Source organism: Haemorhous mexicanus, chromosome 1, assembly GCF_027477595.1.
Source record: "Haemorhous mexicanus isolate bHaeMex1 chromosome 1, bHaeMex1.pri, whole genome shotgun sequence".
Lineage (NCBI taxonomy): Eukaryota > Metazoa > Chordata > Aves > Passeriformes > Fringillidae > Haemorhous > Haemorhous mexicanus.
Window position 1 is genome coordinate 27,701,248 of NC_082341.1, and position 16,806 is coordinate 27,718,053.

Consider the following 16,806-nt stretch of genomic DNA (forward strand, 5'->3'; position numbering starts at 1 on the left):
TTAAAGCCAGGCTTCTGTCTTCTCTTGGAACCTCAGTATCAGGAAGCAGAGAAATTTCAATTGATAAACGCTTGTGAATACATGTTTTGCTTTCTCAACTATGGCTCCTTACATCAGACTTCCAGAATTGAACTGAAATGAAACTAAGGCCTTAGAAATAGAAACTGGAAAGGAGGCAGTAATGCAATAATTTTTAGAGGGATTATTTTTTATTAAAAAAAAAAAAAAACTTAAAAAAAATCTCAGATGGAAATTATGTCAGGAAATAAACTGACAGATCAGAACACCCAAAAACAGTTTTTATGAGGCAAAACCATCTTATTTTATTTCTCTTGAAGTAAAATATTTCTTATTATTATATTCCCTCTATTTGCTCTTAAGTCAGTCATTAAAACAAAAACATGATTGCAAAATATTAACAGGTTTTATTTTGAAAGAGTTTTGATTTTGGTACTACTGTTCATATTTTTCCAGTGTAATTGTTCAACTGAATTTTTAGGGAATGTCTTACCTACTGAAAATGAAAAAAACCCTGCCCAGCACTATTTGTTACAGCTCTTTTTTCTTCACTACCAATTCTGCTCCCATCCCATCTAACAGCTTACAGAGACGTAACATCACTGAAGACAAAAACATCCCACTGAGATTTAATAAGCAGGATCACATAAACTATAAAAAACTAGGGGAGTGATGAATGTGGCATATTTTCCCTGAAGGAGACAGCACGTGGAAACATTTACAGTCTCTTCAGTCTCTTGGGACTACACTCTGCATTGCAAAGTGACTTTTTTAATCTGACCTATTAGAAACTAAGCTCATGTTTTGGCCTTGGAAACAAGAAGGCTGAATGCAAAATAATTACAGCTGTAGTAAACTGTAACTAAACAATTGTGAACCCTTGCCCATGTACAAAAGCAGGAGAGAAAGGAAGCAAAAAAAAATACACTTTGCACAAACACTGAGAACATTATTGAAGTAAATCTCATTTCCTCCCCCACTTACCAGATAGTATGCTGCAGTCATATGAGCTGTAGCCTTGAAAACATGCACAGCCCCATTCTGTACATTCTCCATTACCACTGCAGAGACTGGGACATTTCAGAGCAGTGAGCAGGCTCTCAACTGACTCTTCAAGCTCCTGTGGGCTGTAATTTATTTCTTCTAAAATTCTTTTCTCACATTCATTCTCCAGCAGAGCTAAGGAAGCTTCTGTCCAACTGAGGTCATCTTTCAGCAGCAGATCTTTAACACACATATCGATGGCATCCCCTGTTCGCCGGCCAAGGAGGGCACCACAGGACCTCCCTATGCTGGAATTAGCTATTGCCTGCTGGCACAGGAACAAAGCACTAGATTCAGTAAGGCCTGAAGGTGTGGGCCAAGAAGGAAGGAGCTTTTCATCTGTGTCAGTGGCATGGTCCTCTGGGAAAAAATAACTATATCCCTCTAAATCTGTTTGGCTGAGACTTTGGAAGACAAATACTGGATGGTATTCATAATAATTCTGGCGCTTCCCTCTACTTGTAGCAGATTGAGTTTTGTGAAAATGACTGCTGTAATAGTGAGAATTCCTCCTAATGTCTAAGTTTGAACTTCCCTCTCTTTCTGTACCAGTATTTCCCTCTGATGTGGCAGGGGGACGTGAGTTTGATACGGACGTTTTGTGAAGTTTGGTTTGATTATTCTGCCTCTGCAGAAGTGCAGATGAATCCATTTCACGTGTAGATGAACGTTTCTTTAAGCCCCTGACAAGATCAGCAGGACCAAGATACTCAGCAGTGACATCCAGTCCTGGTATCAAAGAAAGTAATCTACCATTTTCACTTTCTTTACAAGACAGAGGAGGTTCTGACTGAGTAACTGTCTCCAGGTTGTTTGCTGGTTGATACAATCTGGCATCTTCAAGTGCACAGTCACAGAAGAACATTTTTCTAGAAGATGTTAGCAAAGCAGGTGTCTTGTCAAACAAGCTCTCGCCTGGTAAAATTCTGGTGAAGAAAGGAAAAGGTGAAACTGTATCATCTGAACTATTTTCTTTGTGTTACTGAAGTATTAACTTTTTTTTGTTTGTTGTTTCATACTTCTACAGCATAAGTCTGCATCACACAGTTATATTAAACACCAGTTAAAACACAAAACCTCAAGAGTAACTTAAAAAAGAATTGAGATGAGTGCATATCTACTGTACACCTTGGTGCTTTTTTCCAAACCTAATCAAACTAATCTTACATTATAGTGCTTAAATACTTACTTGGCTATTCAGTTTAAATTTTCTCTTAAATTAATTATGGAATGTAATTATGACATTATAATATAAACTTAAAACCTGAGAGTCTGCTTTTTTTTTTTATTTTGACAAGTTTTTAAGAGTGTGAAGGAAAGGTAGAACCAAAAATGGTGGCATTTGATTCATCAACAGAAGCATTTTGTTACCTCCATTCCTTAATAAAAGAAAAAGGAACATTAGCATGGTTTGGGATTTCCATGCCACTTGCAGTGTGATAGTCATTCTCTGCATTTCCATCAAAGGTGCCACAGAGTCCCACTGTATGTCTGTAATCTGAACTGGGTGCCCTAAGCGTTAGGCTCATCCCCCATTCACTCACATCAGCACGAATGAAAGCTCCAGAAGAAAACAAAACCTAAAAAGAGATTGAAGATAGCCTCATGAGAAACTTGATTTTTCATTTTACCTATTCTGTAAGCAATTATTTACCACTTACTGTTACTTTTCTTCCTAGGTAGGATTCAGTGATTCTGACATTGCTTCCTGTTGTGTCTCTGTTTATTACAGATAAGTGTGGCTGTGATTCATGGAGCTGACCACTGCACATGTCAAATGCAATTATATCACTTCCTTCCTTAGCAACAAAGCCACAGTTGCAGGATGCTGGGTAGTGAAGACTTCCACAGTCCCACTGGCGAACATGAACTTCAAAATCTCGAGATGTACTCTTATAGAGAACAAATGTTCCTGTTTTAAAATTGTCATAGACTCTGGAATCAAAAGAATAGCACATGATATCACTTTGGTTGTGAAATAACAGTATCACTACACGTCAGCAACGTTTATTTTGAAAATAGACTACACGTCTATTTTCAAGCAGATTTCTAGTATTTGGTGAACATTGATACTGAAACTCATTTTCCCAAGTCAGAAAAAACACTACAGCTCACAGAGCAAAACACAGGTTTATCCTGAGCAAATGCCATTATATCTTCCTCTGAGCAGCTCTAAATTAAAAAAAAAAAAAATCTTATTTTTACAGCAGAAAAGAAGAATCATGCGTGGAATATATGTAGACAATGGCTGTGAATGGAAACATAGGCATGAATGAAGCTACTGCCATTCTTTGATTTAACAGTGCATATGGAGGGCACTTCTCAACCTTTGTGTGTCTACAACGGCACACCTATGCAGCAAGAGCAATAAGATGCATAGCAGCATGCATGTGGGGGGCAGCTGCTGATAACTGCACAAGTACCTTTGACACAATGATTTAGAAAGTCACATCCTTTTAAAAAGGTCTGCTTTATTAGGATGGAGATGGGGAGTGCTTATTCCCAATGATCATTTAAGATGAAAACCATAAATAGCAACTTGCTTTTTTTCCTTAGGGTTAGCCATCTGTCCCCTGAAGCAAAGTTAAAATAGCCAATTTAATGATTCAGCAGCAAGAAAAAAAAATAGGAAAAAAACCAGAAAGAAAACTCCCAAACTTTTGCTGTAAGTTTAATAGCCTCTTGGCTATAAATGGCATTTGACAGTTGATTGTAGCCTGTCAATTTGGTTTTTGTATAATGGGGCAGCAGACAAACTGCAGATGGCTGCACTACTGGGACTGCATCAGATTGTCCATAATTCAGTAGGTAATTTGTTTCCTCAGTTTGTAAAATAAAGTAACAACATAATTTATCCTTAATAAAGAAAGTTCTTTCTCTGCATCATCATGCTTACAGACAGATCACATTGCAGGAAAACTCTATGTCATGAGAAAGTTTGATCACAATGCATCCATGGTTACAATGCCCAGTTAAGACATTCCTAAAACTTCCACTGAAGGAAAAACTGCAAGGTCAGGATAAGCCCATTGACTTTATTATTAGTAGTAGTAGTCAAAGTTCTTTTAGAGAACCAATCATAACTTTTATTTCCCCTTCTGTTATCATGTGTGGGTTGAACATCCTTTTTTGGAGGCAACATATCCTCATCTTCTCATCCTGCTGCTTGAAATGTGCTTCTGCTGAACAAAGAACATAAAACTTCCAGGTGTGGAGCCCATGTTAGTTCAGACATCCTTTGTGAATCAGAAATACCTTGTAAGAAAGAAGCACACCAAAACCTGGCTGGAATCCCAAAAGCTGGCAAGCTTTTACCAAATAAAGCACATTAATCCTTATAGTCAAAAAGAATTGTAAAACAGTCAGTGCAATTGCAGGAAACTACAGCTTACTTGTATCACCAGCACAGATTTAGAATAAATATAAAGATAATTAAAGAAATTGAACACACTCCCCAAAACCCATCCAGAAAAGCTCCCAACACACTTAAAATTAAGAGAAGCAAGCCAGTAATTACCTTCCATCAAAAGTAATTATATGAGGGTCAGTAAATGAGTAACAGTAGGCAGTGGGCAAATCCTTAACTGTAATCTTCAAAACAAAGAAAAAAAACGTAAAACATGTCAGGTGAGGAAATAATTGCACTCAGCTACATTATTTATGATAGTAGTTTACATTCTAATAAGTATCTTATATTATACTTTTAATCAATCTTAGTAGTTACTTCAATATTAAAATGCAAGACAAAAGATGCAAATGAAAACACAGAATTTCAAGGGAAGAAAAAAAAAAACAACTAAAATCAACCACTTAGAAATTTTGGTGTGACTCAGTGAGTCACAACTGAAATAAAAGCTTCACTAACACCAGCCACACTTCTGGACAGTTTACAGATCTTAACACAAAGATGTTCAACCTGTGTGCTTTCTGGAACATAGCCATTCCACAGGAAATTCTCACTGGATATGGGCTCGACTGCAATTCTGGTAATCCTGTCTCCGTCCTGCATGAAGTCTGTCACAGCGCTGAAATAAATTACAGCTTGACTACAGATTCCATCATTGCAGAATTTCTGGAGAAGATCCACATGACAAGAAGAAAGAGCCAAGTTTAGACCTAACTGCTCTTTACCTGTTTTAAAGAAAATACATCATTAGTGAGTTCCTTCTCTAAATAAGCCACCTTCTCCATAGTACATATGGAGATACTAATAATATATACTAACTTATTTACACACACTTTCATAAACTTAAATAATTATGCATTTTTCTTGGGTTTGGTTTGGTCATGCAAAAAACCTCCTCTCTACCTCTTCATATACATACCCGAGACAATGTTTTTGCATTCCCAGTTTGATAGACAAATGGGAAACATTATTTTCTTGATAATATTAAAAAAAAATGGTTGCGTGCATAGGCAAGGCTCCTTCTGGTTCACAGGATTTGTGCTTGAGAAAATATTACAGAAAATGGCTCGAAGAGTAAAAAAGTGATACTTCATGACTGCATATATAATACTTGCAATGCAACACATAAACAAAATTACCTGAATTATAAACTTTACAAGTATTACAGAATTCTGCCTATTCAAGTTAAAGAATGTGCCTCTGATACCAGTGTCTACCAAAGCACCTGCAAACTTCAACAAGCAATTCTTTCATATTTTCAGCAGCATCATACAGCCTCTGAATACTTTAACATTTTAGAAAGTATTTTACAGTGCAACAACCTCTCAGAAGAAGGAAACCAGCAAAGTATTTACAAAAATATACAAAAATGTAATTAAATATACAAAGTGAAACAAAATCAGGGTACTACTTACCTTCATCAACACTGTATAAAGTTAATGAGATTTTGCAGTCCCTTTTTAGCTGGCTAAATTCCGGACAAGGAATAGGAATGCTACTTTCTATTGTCAGTCTGTATTCCTTCCCATCTTCTGATATATCATATGTTTCTGGATGTATCTAGCACAGAAGAAATTGTGCTTAAAATGCAATCTTTGTGAGTAAACTGCAGCACTGCTTCTTAACAAGCTAGTAGTGCTAATTTACATGGGCTGAGGAGCAGCAGCATATTGAGGAGAAGATACAGACACAGCAGCCATAGTCTTGAAGAGGTGGGTAAAGGGGCAAGGATAAGGAAAAGGCAAGAAAAAGGGTTAGCTAGAAAGGAGGGAGTTAGCAAACCACATCTTCACCACAAAAATGAGTAACCCTTGGAAGCTAAGATACAAACAGTTCTGTGTAGTGTCAAAGTGGACAGTGAAGGGTGGAAGAAGTGGGAAGCTACCTAGAGGTAACAATTCGAAAAGAATTTGGAAGCACCATATTTCTCCTGGGATTCCTCTCTGTAAGCTTACAATATCACCAAAAATGTATAATCAGAAACTCAATTGGAGAGAGGGGCTTACAGCTCAGCTTGGTAGGAGGGGTGGGGTCCTGAATGCAGCCTCACAGGGAAACAGAGAGAGCACATTGCCTCCTTGCAGGGTACACTGCAGAACTGCACTTCCATGAGAGAAATCTGGGCCCTGATCCTACAGGAACAGGCTCAGGCTGAGTCAGCAGGACTATACCCAATATGTAATTATTGACATGCAGTCTATCCTTCTGGGACTGGGGTCCCATTCTCGTCCAGAAAAAGGGTCTGTATAGCTCTATCCACAGCAGGAACTAAAACTAGTTTGGTGCTTGGCCTCTGAACACGCAGCACAGCACAGCCCACCTCCCAGCTAGCCCTCTCCAAGCCCAGACCAGGCTGGCTCAGGCTGCGCCCCCAAACTTTATGAGCACAGCACCAGTCAGCTCCAGTGCTGGAAGCCAAGGCCTGCACTGTGTGTGTGAGATGTCAATTCAGCCTTCCTGCTCCTTCACTACATGGGGAGCACACAAACCACTGTGACTCTTGCTTTTGGACAAATTTAAGTCCACCTCAGCTGACAACAGGCTCAATTAATTCACAGTTTATTCATTTTAAGTGTTTTCTAGTCAAAGGAATGACTGCTGTATCAATACTCAAAAATTCCTAACACATTATGGTTTTTACAAAGTTACCTTAATTCCAGCAAAAAATTCCTTGCTCTCAACTGAAGAGCTTTGTATATCTGGCTTCTCCATGAAAAAAGAAGAACTGCTACAGTAGACCTGTAGGGTAAAACCAGAATAAAAGAACATATTTGTGGTATGAAGTAGTCACATGAAGACAGAACTCAGCCACCGCAGTCAGTTCAATGATTCATCATGGCCAGTCTTCTGGTTGCACAAGGTACCAGTTGCCATGGGTAATAGGTAAATACTGCTAAAAAAAAAAATCAGAAACCAAACTAGCATCCTAGGACCTTTTCCTGGCATATTCTACCAGTGGTGCAGAGATATCTTCAACTAATGGCTGCATACAAATCTTATTCAATGAGTACTTTAAAAATCTTTTCTGGAGCATTTTTACAACCAATGATATCTATGAAAATGTATTTTACACTTGTTTACATGTTATTTGCCTTTTTTTTTTCTATTTCATAACTTTTGCCTTTTAATTTTGTTTAGTGACCATCAGATCTTAGATCATGTTTTTCCTGACGTTAGAGACTGGAAAATTTTCTTCAAGATGAGGAATTCAGTGTGACTTCCCTCCACTGAACCAGTTTCATGCTACTAGACACTGTAGTAGGTTTTGCTTTGGTTTGGTGTTTGTTTTGGAATTTGTTTTTATTTTGCTGTATCCATGTTGAGATGTGTTGACCATACATGCAGTATTTCTGTTCCTGAAAATAAAAGTGATTAATAGCAGCAGGAGGTAGCTTATGATTGTGCCTTTCCTTCTGACTGTTACCAAGCCAACACTGTCAGCAAGACTTCAAAAGTCCCCAAATGATTTTTGGGGAATAAAAATTGCTATTCCTGTCCATAGGCCATCCAGGCAGCCTGTCTTTGGCTTGAACATACATATGCACACCAACCACATGGTTTTATTTGGTTTTTTCCCCTCCAGGAATAATTAACCTGTATTTTGGTATATACAGTTGAAAGATGTATTGATTTTCCAATGCTTAGGCTTCTCAAAGTTACCAAGAGAGCCTAAATCTTCACTCTGGTAGAGTGGAAGGTAAGGCATCACACTGCCTTTGGTGGCAGAGATTAAAACATAAATCCCAAACACACACCCACATCCAGAGAAAAATACACATCTAATGAATCAATAACACAGCTTTTCACAATCTCTGGCTCTTACAGCCTCTCATTAAGATGTAGTTGTATCCAAAAATCCTCTTAGTTTACATTACTTGAATAAAAAATTTTCCTGCAGGGACATGGTATTATATTGAGACAATCAGTCTCAAAACCTCAGAGGCAGTGGTAGTTATATTTCTGTGATATTTACATATTCATAAGGGCAGTTGGTGTAAGTAAGTAGAGGCAGTAGGCTTCTGCCAAGAGAAATTATACAGGAATGTGCTGGACCTCTCTCTAAAAACTGTTAGTGTCTACTGAGCCATATTTACAAATACACAAAGAAATCATCATAACGTTTTAACATACTCTGTCTCCAAGTCTGACATTTATCCCATCAAGTTCTAGAAGTGAGAAGGTATGAACTGCTGTTTCATGTGTAAGTTCTTCTTTGACACCTTCAGGAGAAAGTCTTGACCAAGTGACAATGAATCCAACAGAGCTGTTTGCAGAAGGAATGCCAAAGGTACATCTTAGGTAGATGCTGCCTTTGATCATCTCTGCTACAACTTCAGGAACGGATGGAAGTGGTGGTGACAGAGCTGGAGATGATGTAGGAGGCAGGTTACCTAGTCAAACAGAAGTGTGGTCTGTGCTTTTTATTCTGCACAAAATCAGTACTAGACACAATGATATTGACATATTTTTTTTGCTAAATAATACACTAGTAATATTTACCTTTTTTATATGTGGAAATGCTACATAATTTCTTAAGAGAATCAAAGAAAAATGTGTCTCTTCCTGCTAATAATTATTAAATGGAGAAAAAACTCTCTATGAGCTTTTGATTACATTCTAGACAACAGGAAGGTGCTAAAGAATGAAAAAAACCCAATCCAAATAAACCTAAACCAAAAACATAAACAAGAGAATAAAATGCATTTAATTATTTTACCAGGCAGGAGAGAGCAACATGGAAGGGAATGTGCCTTACAGAAGAATAATTTCACTATTTATGAAGAAAGTGGGGAAAAGAAAAAGAAAAAAGGAAAAAGAAAAAGGTTATTAGGAAAGGAACAGAAAAATCAACAACATTATTTGTAGATTCCTCTTATATTTTACTCTTGAAAAATCATTCAGCATTAAAGTTACATTTTGACATTTTGATACCTATACAAAATATTCTGAGAAAGAACTTTTGTAATCCAAGTTTCTCTGAAATTATTCTTCAAACTGCTCATTTTGCCAGAAACCAAGCCATACTGTTGATAACATGAACACGTTTTTATTCAAGTCAGAATATCACTAAATGCTGACACTATTGGGTCACAGATGCACAGAAAACCTGGAAAATCAAAACAAAATACTCACTGCTACAGACGCCTTCAATTTCCATTCCCTCAGGATTACAGGTCTGTGGCCTTGCATCTGAAACGACTATAAAGTGTTTTTACATTTTATATTCACACACATACAGAATATGAACAGCAGTGCTCTTAGATTATGGACCAAATGTCACAAAACACTAATTTGAAATGCAAAAATTCAGAACAGAAGCAATCTTGTAATCTGATCCATGTACAGCTATGATAGCAGTGAGCACAATGTCTTGTGCTGGAAATCATCTAGGAAGAAGGGTACAGAACATTCTACCACCTCTACAACCTTCACTGCTGATGTGCTCAGCCAATACTTACACATGTTGCTAGTGAATAAAAAGGAACTATACTATTCTCTTAAATATATTTTTTGCCTCTCCAAATTCACATCTGAACACTTATTCTTTAACTGTAACCCCGGACAGCAAAATTCAGTGCAGATCTGCTTTGAAAAAAAAATTATCTTTCCTACAGAAGCCTAAGAAAAATTGCTTGTGCATTGCTATTGTTTTCTATTTTAAATGCTACAGAAAAAAAAGTGGAACTTGACTTAAACATGAAAATGCCAGTTAGTCACTCTACCCAAACTACATCAGAAGGACAGCAGCAACACCGGAAATCCTATTCACCAAAAAGAATAAAGAACAGACTTTGCTGTTCCACACTTCAGTGCTATAGTGTTTGAATTCCCTAGCATGTAGAGGACAGATAGAAAATTTGCATCAGGTATTTAGAGCTGCCAAGTGTTAAAGAAAAAACACTGGTCACACAGTAACCTAGATACGAAAAGCAGTACAACAGTACAATGTACTTCTCATGACAACATCATCTTAAATATGGGCATTTAAACTCAAAATGTGTTCCAGATTTACAGTGTTCAGTAGAGGCAAGTAAGAGTTATGCTTTTTGCCTGCTTTGTTTTGAGGTAGTAAAAATTTGCTAGCTTGCTGTCTAGCTGTGGTTTTGTATACCTTTTTTCCTCATCGTGTACCAGGATCCAAAGTAAATGCAAGACCTAGTGAGCAAGAGCTCTTCACTGTTTCAGGCACATACTTGCTGAACCCTTGGAGAATGTCTTAACAGTTGGACCTAAAGGTATAATGATGGGCCAACAAGGCACCAGAAAGCCCACTGACAGATTTGCTACTAAGCTTTTGAAAGTAGTCAGTAGCAGAGAATATGACTGAAAGCAATGCAGCATAGGATGCATGAAAATACTGCTAGTATTTTCATAATGGTGTGTTATATGAGCTAATAAGAATTTCCTACTACACAAATTTGTCACTGTTTCACTGTTAAATCTAAGGATTTAATCCTGGCTTGCTTATCTGAAACATCTGTCATGAATAATGAAATGCTGAAGTTTTGAGCTGCCAACACCAACATACTTTTGCAGCACAAGTGCCCAGGACAGTAGGAGACATAGAAAAGGGTCTCCTTTCTCATAGAACTAATAAAATAAGTATCAGTAGAGCATTTCTGTGTTGAATTTTCTTCTAGAAACAACATGTATACACTCCAGAAAAATGATAAAAATTACAACAAGAAAAATACTCCTAACAGCGCTAAAAAATAATTTATATAAACACAGTTTGCTCAAGTTCTTAAGAAAAAAATTATTTTTATACAAAATTCATGTATGTTCAGTAATGGCTATTTGGATAGTCTGAGTGCCATGAATTACACTGAATTCTGGTACACTGAATTTTGACTTCTAGATGTGTCTTATAACCCCACCTCATTATATGGAAATTCTTAAGGTTTGTTCTTTGAAAGAATTTCAATTCTTAAGGTTTGTTCTTTGAAAATAAGTCAAATGCTACACATAAGTTAAAGAGGGGTAAAGTGAGCCCACTTCACCATTTCAGATCATTTCTCCTATCATACCAATATTAAAAGCAAGGATTGCAAGAAATTTTAGCATAACTATTTCCTGTCATTTCCACTCCACCAAATATCAGACAGATATTAATCAGAAAAACACTTATAAACACACACACTTAGCTGAGTTAGAGCATGCATTTTCTCACCTTCTGCACAATACCCCATGCACCCTTGGGTGGGCTGCAGAAAGTAAACAAAGAAATCCCCGCAGTTCCTGACCCTGACTGGGATTCGGAACAGACAGCAGTCTTTTGAAGTGCTGAAGAAAAACTGCCATGTAGCACAAGCTGTTAACTGCTTCATCTCACCAGGTCGAGGCATGGATTCTGACTCCCTCAGAGACAGCCAGACAGGGGCCTGAGTCCCACAGTGATTCATCTTCAGCACCAGAGAAAAACATCAGGAAATGGTTAATGCTGCGCTCTAATGAGAGGTACATATGTAATTAATTTCTCGAAGGAGCTTTTAGCAAAGTTCAGCCAGTATAACAGAGGGATTGCTGACTTTCCTCCTCAAGGCTGAACACAAATGCACACAAAAGCGACTTAAGTCCTTAACTGAACCTAGTGAATTTGTGTTTGTTTCTAAAGACAGGCCATAATTTAGTGCCTGAAGAACTTAACTGGAAGCCACACCTGAGTGTTTTGCTGAGAAAAGCTCACAGTTGTGTTATGGCTTAGTGAGCTACTTTGCACCATTAACCTGCAGTGAGTGACTGTGTGGATGCTGTCAGAGCACAGCAAACGCAGTGTAGAGCAGAAGCACACTGAGTATCAACTAAAGGTCTTAAAACTGTCACCTTTCATCTGCCCTTTGCCATCAACTGAAGGCTCTACTAACCTCCTGGATTTCTTCTAAGAGATGTGGGCAGCAGATCCATTAGTATGTTTGAACTGTTTTGAATTAATTTAAAATCACTTAATTGACAGGATTTTAGCTTATTTTTTTAAGAGACCGCAACAAGGAAATTTCAATTCATTAGAAAAGTCAAGGCTACAATATTCTAATGACATTTTTAGGTTTTTAAAGGAAAAGGGAAGCTAAAAAGATGTATCTCCTTAGAATATAAAAGAGCTCCATAATAAAGCTACAAATAAGCTCTGAAATAAAGAACAAGTCATCTGAAGTATTAAATATTTCAAGTAACTCTTGAGTCTTTGGAGGCTTGCAGATGACAAGGCAACTAATATTCAATTAGCTCTTTTAGTTCAAGTCAATTTAGTAGTAATCTCTTTACTGTGACATGATGACTTTAAAAGCTCCACAATTACTGGGTTCATGTGGCTTCAAGCCTTTATACTGCTCTCTTTATACTGCGCCTTCCTGACACACCGACCATTACACAGTTCCATTTACAACATGATAGCCTTGCTGTGCTGCTACTGAGAAAATTCCTTTAGCACTGAGTGGAAATTACAGTTTTTGAGTATTCTAAAAGAGATTTATCATCCTCTGCTATTGCCCATTCAGTGTAAAATTTTCAATGCTTAAGACTCAATTTTCTAGTAAACACATTTTAATATAATCAAGTATTTAGAGAAGATAGGAACTATGTATTTTTCCACATCAGTCCCCATACTCATACTCTTTTTTATACCTACCCTACTGAAAAATTCTTCACCAAAATATCTATTTCTCAGAATGAAATGATTTGTAACAATACCTCCACGCACTTGGTTGGCATCTCAGCAGGCTTATCAAAAATCATGAAGCGATACCATCCCGGAGTCAGAGAATGGTCACAGATTAAATCCTGAATAGCTGATTGCTGGAGGTGGGATGAATCAAAATCCACACTTCGGTAAGGGCTCTGCAGGATCTGATGGCCACCAGGGGAACATTCTAGAACTGTGGAGCAAGAGCATTTAGAGTATCAAGATGGAATGCCTAACAAGTATTTTAGAAGAGATGTTAAACATTTTTAAAGGAAAATAAGGATATGGTGCAATATTATGCAAAACTAAATTTATGAAAGAATATATTGAAATTCTAGTAACAAGCACGTTAGCATTCTTGAAATTTAACAGAATTCATTATGTCATAACTTTCCTTCTTTTAGTGGACAATAAATGCAGTAATAACTACATAGGCATTTACCCTGGATGCAAAACCAGTGGGAAGGAATATGTTGATACATTCTACCTGGATTTTGAGGTTGTTCTATTGATATTTATGAAACCTGAATACAAATGAAAGGTCAGATATATGAGAATACAAAACTTACCTCAGGAGGAATAAGGTTTATCCAAAGATCATCCATAACAGATTACCACTTTACAGAACTCCTCTGCAGGAAATTAATAATTCCCTCAAACAGATGAGAGATAGCTGGATAGTTGCATGCAGTTTGCATGTATACATGCAGAACATAGCAAAAGTGTGTGCTAAAATGGGTAGATACTTGATTACACATTTTAAGTCAATTTGCATGAATGACATACTAAATTATAATAAAGAAAACGTCAAACATATTTTTTGACATCTAAGTGACCTCGTGGCCTCGAAAAATCTCTCAAATTTTCTGATAGATAAAATGAAGGTTCAGAATCTCAAGCAGTCTTTATCACAGTTTTTTTATTTGTTTGTTTGGGTTTTTTTAATGCAAACTCATTTAGAAATAAAGCAGAATGCCAGAATTTCTGAGTCTGATCTGGCAGGTGAGTTTTGTAGAAGACAGTGACAACATAAGTTCTGGGTAATGGAATATTTACATACAACATACTGAATAGTCATTCTTGTTCAGGAATGTGCTTGGAAAGTCAAAGAATGGAAAAATAAAGTAAGACAACATTTATATATAAGTGACACTAAAAGTATGCCTATCTATTTACCTTGCTTTTAAAATGGATACCAATTGATGCTGTGAACAGAAATTTGGGTTATGTTGAATGATACAGTGAATCTTAATTTTTGCCTTCATTATGCATTGAATTAAAAGATGCAGCTGTAAGCAAAACTGTCTAATGTTACATTTTGAATATGAATGCTCTGATCTGAAGCTTTCAGTCACAGGTTTGTCTGTATTTGTTGCACATTTTGCATGGTATAATTGTGCCACTGATTAGAAACATTTGGGTTTATTAATATTAGATAGTTTCCCATCTTCCACATTTTTCGTTGTTGTTCTAGACAACCACAATTATAAAACAGTTTCAAAATCAGGTAATTCCCCACCTTTAAAAGGAGAAGATGCCCTAGTGAAGGAATACACTTTATCTCTCTCAGCACAGGATGAGAATCCTACAGTCTTTCAAAGACTAAAGATTTAATCTGATACAGCTTTAGGCTACCCAGGCAGGTAACAATAGCTTTATCTTCTATCCTCTAAGGGCAGCTGGAAGTCAGAGTGATTGACTGTGCCATAACAGTGTTTCTGAGTTTCTTGTAGTAGCCTGTGGGCTATTCATGTCCATACAATTTGACCTTACAGGGAACTTACCCTTCACTGGAATTTAGAGAAAAGCCCTTGAAGAATCACAGGTCAGTCATGTGTGTTATTGAAATGTTTTCCAAGCAAGCTAGAGCACAAGCAGTTTACGAACCATGATGAAAGTTTCTTCCTGTCCTCTATTTTTTACTGGAATTCTCCCTTTCCTACAGCACCCTCATTAGTTTTCTTTCCTGTAACTGAATCACTCCTGAAACAATTAATATCTGTTACCTTCTCCATTAATTTATCAGGCTAGACATGAGACAAGTCTTTATTTTCTTTTCCACCACAGTTTAATTAGATCACCATTTGATAGATCTTTAAAACAACTGACTGTAGTCACTTGTAATAGGGTTATAAATCCTACTAAAGATCAAATTATAAGTTTCTTGTTATTATGCATAACACTTTAAAAGGCCATCCAGCTCTTTATGAATCTACTGCATCCTTTTCTCCTTTCTAGAAGTATGCTATTATTTTCATAGTTATTCTTTGGAAATCTTATGTTGTGTAACACTGGATGACTTTTTTTTCCTTTTTCTTTATGAAAAACAACTAAAAATAACTGTCATCATCAATAACACAAATAAAAACAACTTTCCTGCACACCTGAGTAACTGAAATGCTTTCTAACTTCAGCAACAGCAAAAACAAATAAATGATCATGCTTATGGACAGACATGCAAAAAATTAATGTTGTGTTCTCTGCAAAAACATTACCCCTGCAGAACAGATCTGCTCCAACTAGAAGCATTTAAGAAGGAGTTGGCAACATTTTCCATCGAAATAATGATTTCCTTATTCAGGATGCCTTAAATAAAAACAGATTTTGATATAAGCATTCTTTCAGATATTATTCTCAGAATGATGAATAGTGACTCTATTCATCTAGAATATGAAAATGCTCTAGAAAAGCTTTGCCTCTAACAACCAGCAGTTTTATAGATTCATTGAGTAGTTTGAGCTTAGAAGGACTTTAAATATCACATAGTTCCAACTTTCATGACACAAGCAGGGACCCCTTTCAGTAGACCAGGTTGTTCAGAGCTCCATTCAAGCTGACCTTGAACATTTACATGGATGGGGCAGCCACAGTTTCTCTGGGCAACCTGTTCCAGTGCCTCACCACCCTCACAGTAAAGAATGTTTTTCTAATATCTAATATAAACCTACTCTCTTTCAGTTTGAAATTACCACCACTTGCCCTCCCACTACAGGCCCTTGTAAATAGTGTTTCTCCATTTTTCTTGTAGGCTTCCTGATGATTCAAATCTGACAAAATTATAAGGACCTGGAAACAGGTTCTGATAGTTTTGAAATGCTAAAGGTTACCTACAGGGCAGACTTACCCACTAGCTCTATCCAAGATGTGAGGAACATTAAATTAGGGGAAGATTTCTGTGCTACTGGTGGCCTGACTCCATCCACAATCACAAAAAATCCTAACATGTTCTGACACAAACCAGAAAAATCATGTAAGTTTTAACAAAATTTAGCATCTACTCATGACTGTTCTTGACAAAAACCTTTCCATATACATGGGAATATTATTTTTAGTTATTTTTATGGACCTTTAAATGTATTAGTGATTTACTAAGTTTCATTTTAAATATTTGCTTTAGAATAGTGAAATTCCAATTCTAAAATACACAAATGAATACTTAGAAATAAGACCATGATATCCAGTCTCCTTTGTAGATTGTGTACCAGTGTTTTCACTTGAACTAGAGGAGATACACAAAAAAGGTTATCAATAGGTTATTAGGAGAGACTTGTTTCTAGGAAATTGTAACTCTCCCATTCTGTTTGGTGGTCCAGATACTAAACACTGTCTGCTGAAAAAAAGCAGACCATCCTGGGAAAACATACAGCTAATTCCCTAG

General features: G+C 36.8%; 1 protein-coding gene across 1 annotated transcript in view; it reads right to left on the reverse strand.

The window, feature by feature from the left end:
• VWDE (von Willebrand factor D and EGF domains) overlaps positions 1–13,333 on the reverse strand; it is a 31,898-nt gene extending 18,565 nt beyond the window's left edge. Inside the window, exons 1-11 of the mRNA XM_059843935.1 lie at positions 13,157–13,333; positions 11,640–11,871; positions 9,602–9,667; positions 8,600–8,859; positions 7,118–7,207; positions 5,884–6,028; positions 4,979–5,193; positions 4,580–4,653; positions 2,724–2,997; positions 2,434–2,642; positions 1,003–1,988 (exon numbers count right to left, since the gene is read on the reverse strand). Of these exons, the coding sequence (XP_059699918.1) occupies positions 1,003–1,988; positions 2,434–2,642; positions 2,724–2,997; positions 4,580–4,653; positions 4,979–5,193; positions 5,884–6,028; positions 7,118–7,207; positions 8,600–8,859; positions 9,602–9,667; positions 11,640–11,871; positions 13,157–13,201 (2,596 nt within the window). The 5' untranslated portion in view covers positions 13,202–13,333. The remainder of the gene's footprint in view (positions 1–1,002; positions 1,989–2,433; positions 2,643–2,723; positions 2,998–4,579; positions 4,654–4,978; positions 5,194–5,883; positions 6,029–7,117; positions 7,208–8,599; positions 8,860–9,601; positions 9,668–11,639; positions 11,872–13,156) is intronic.
• Positions 13,334–16,806: the final 3,473 nt, after the last annotated feature.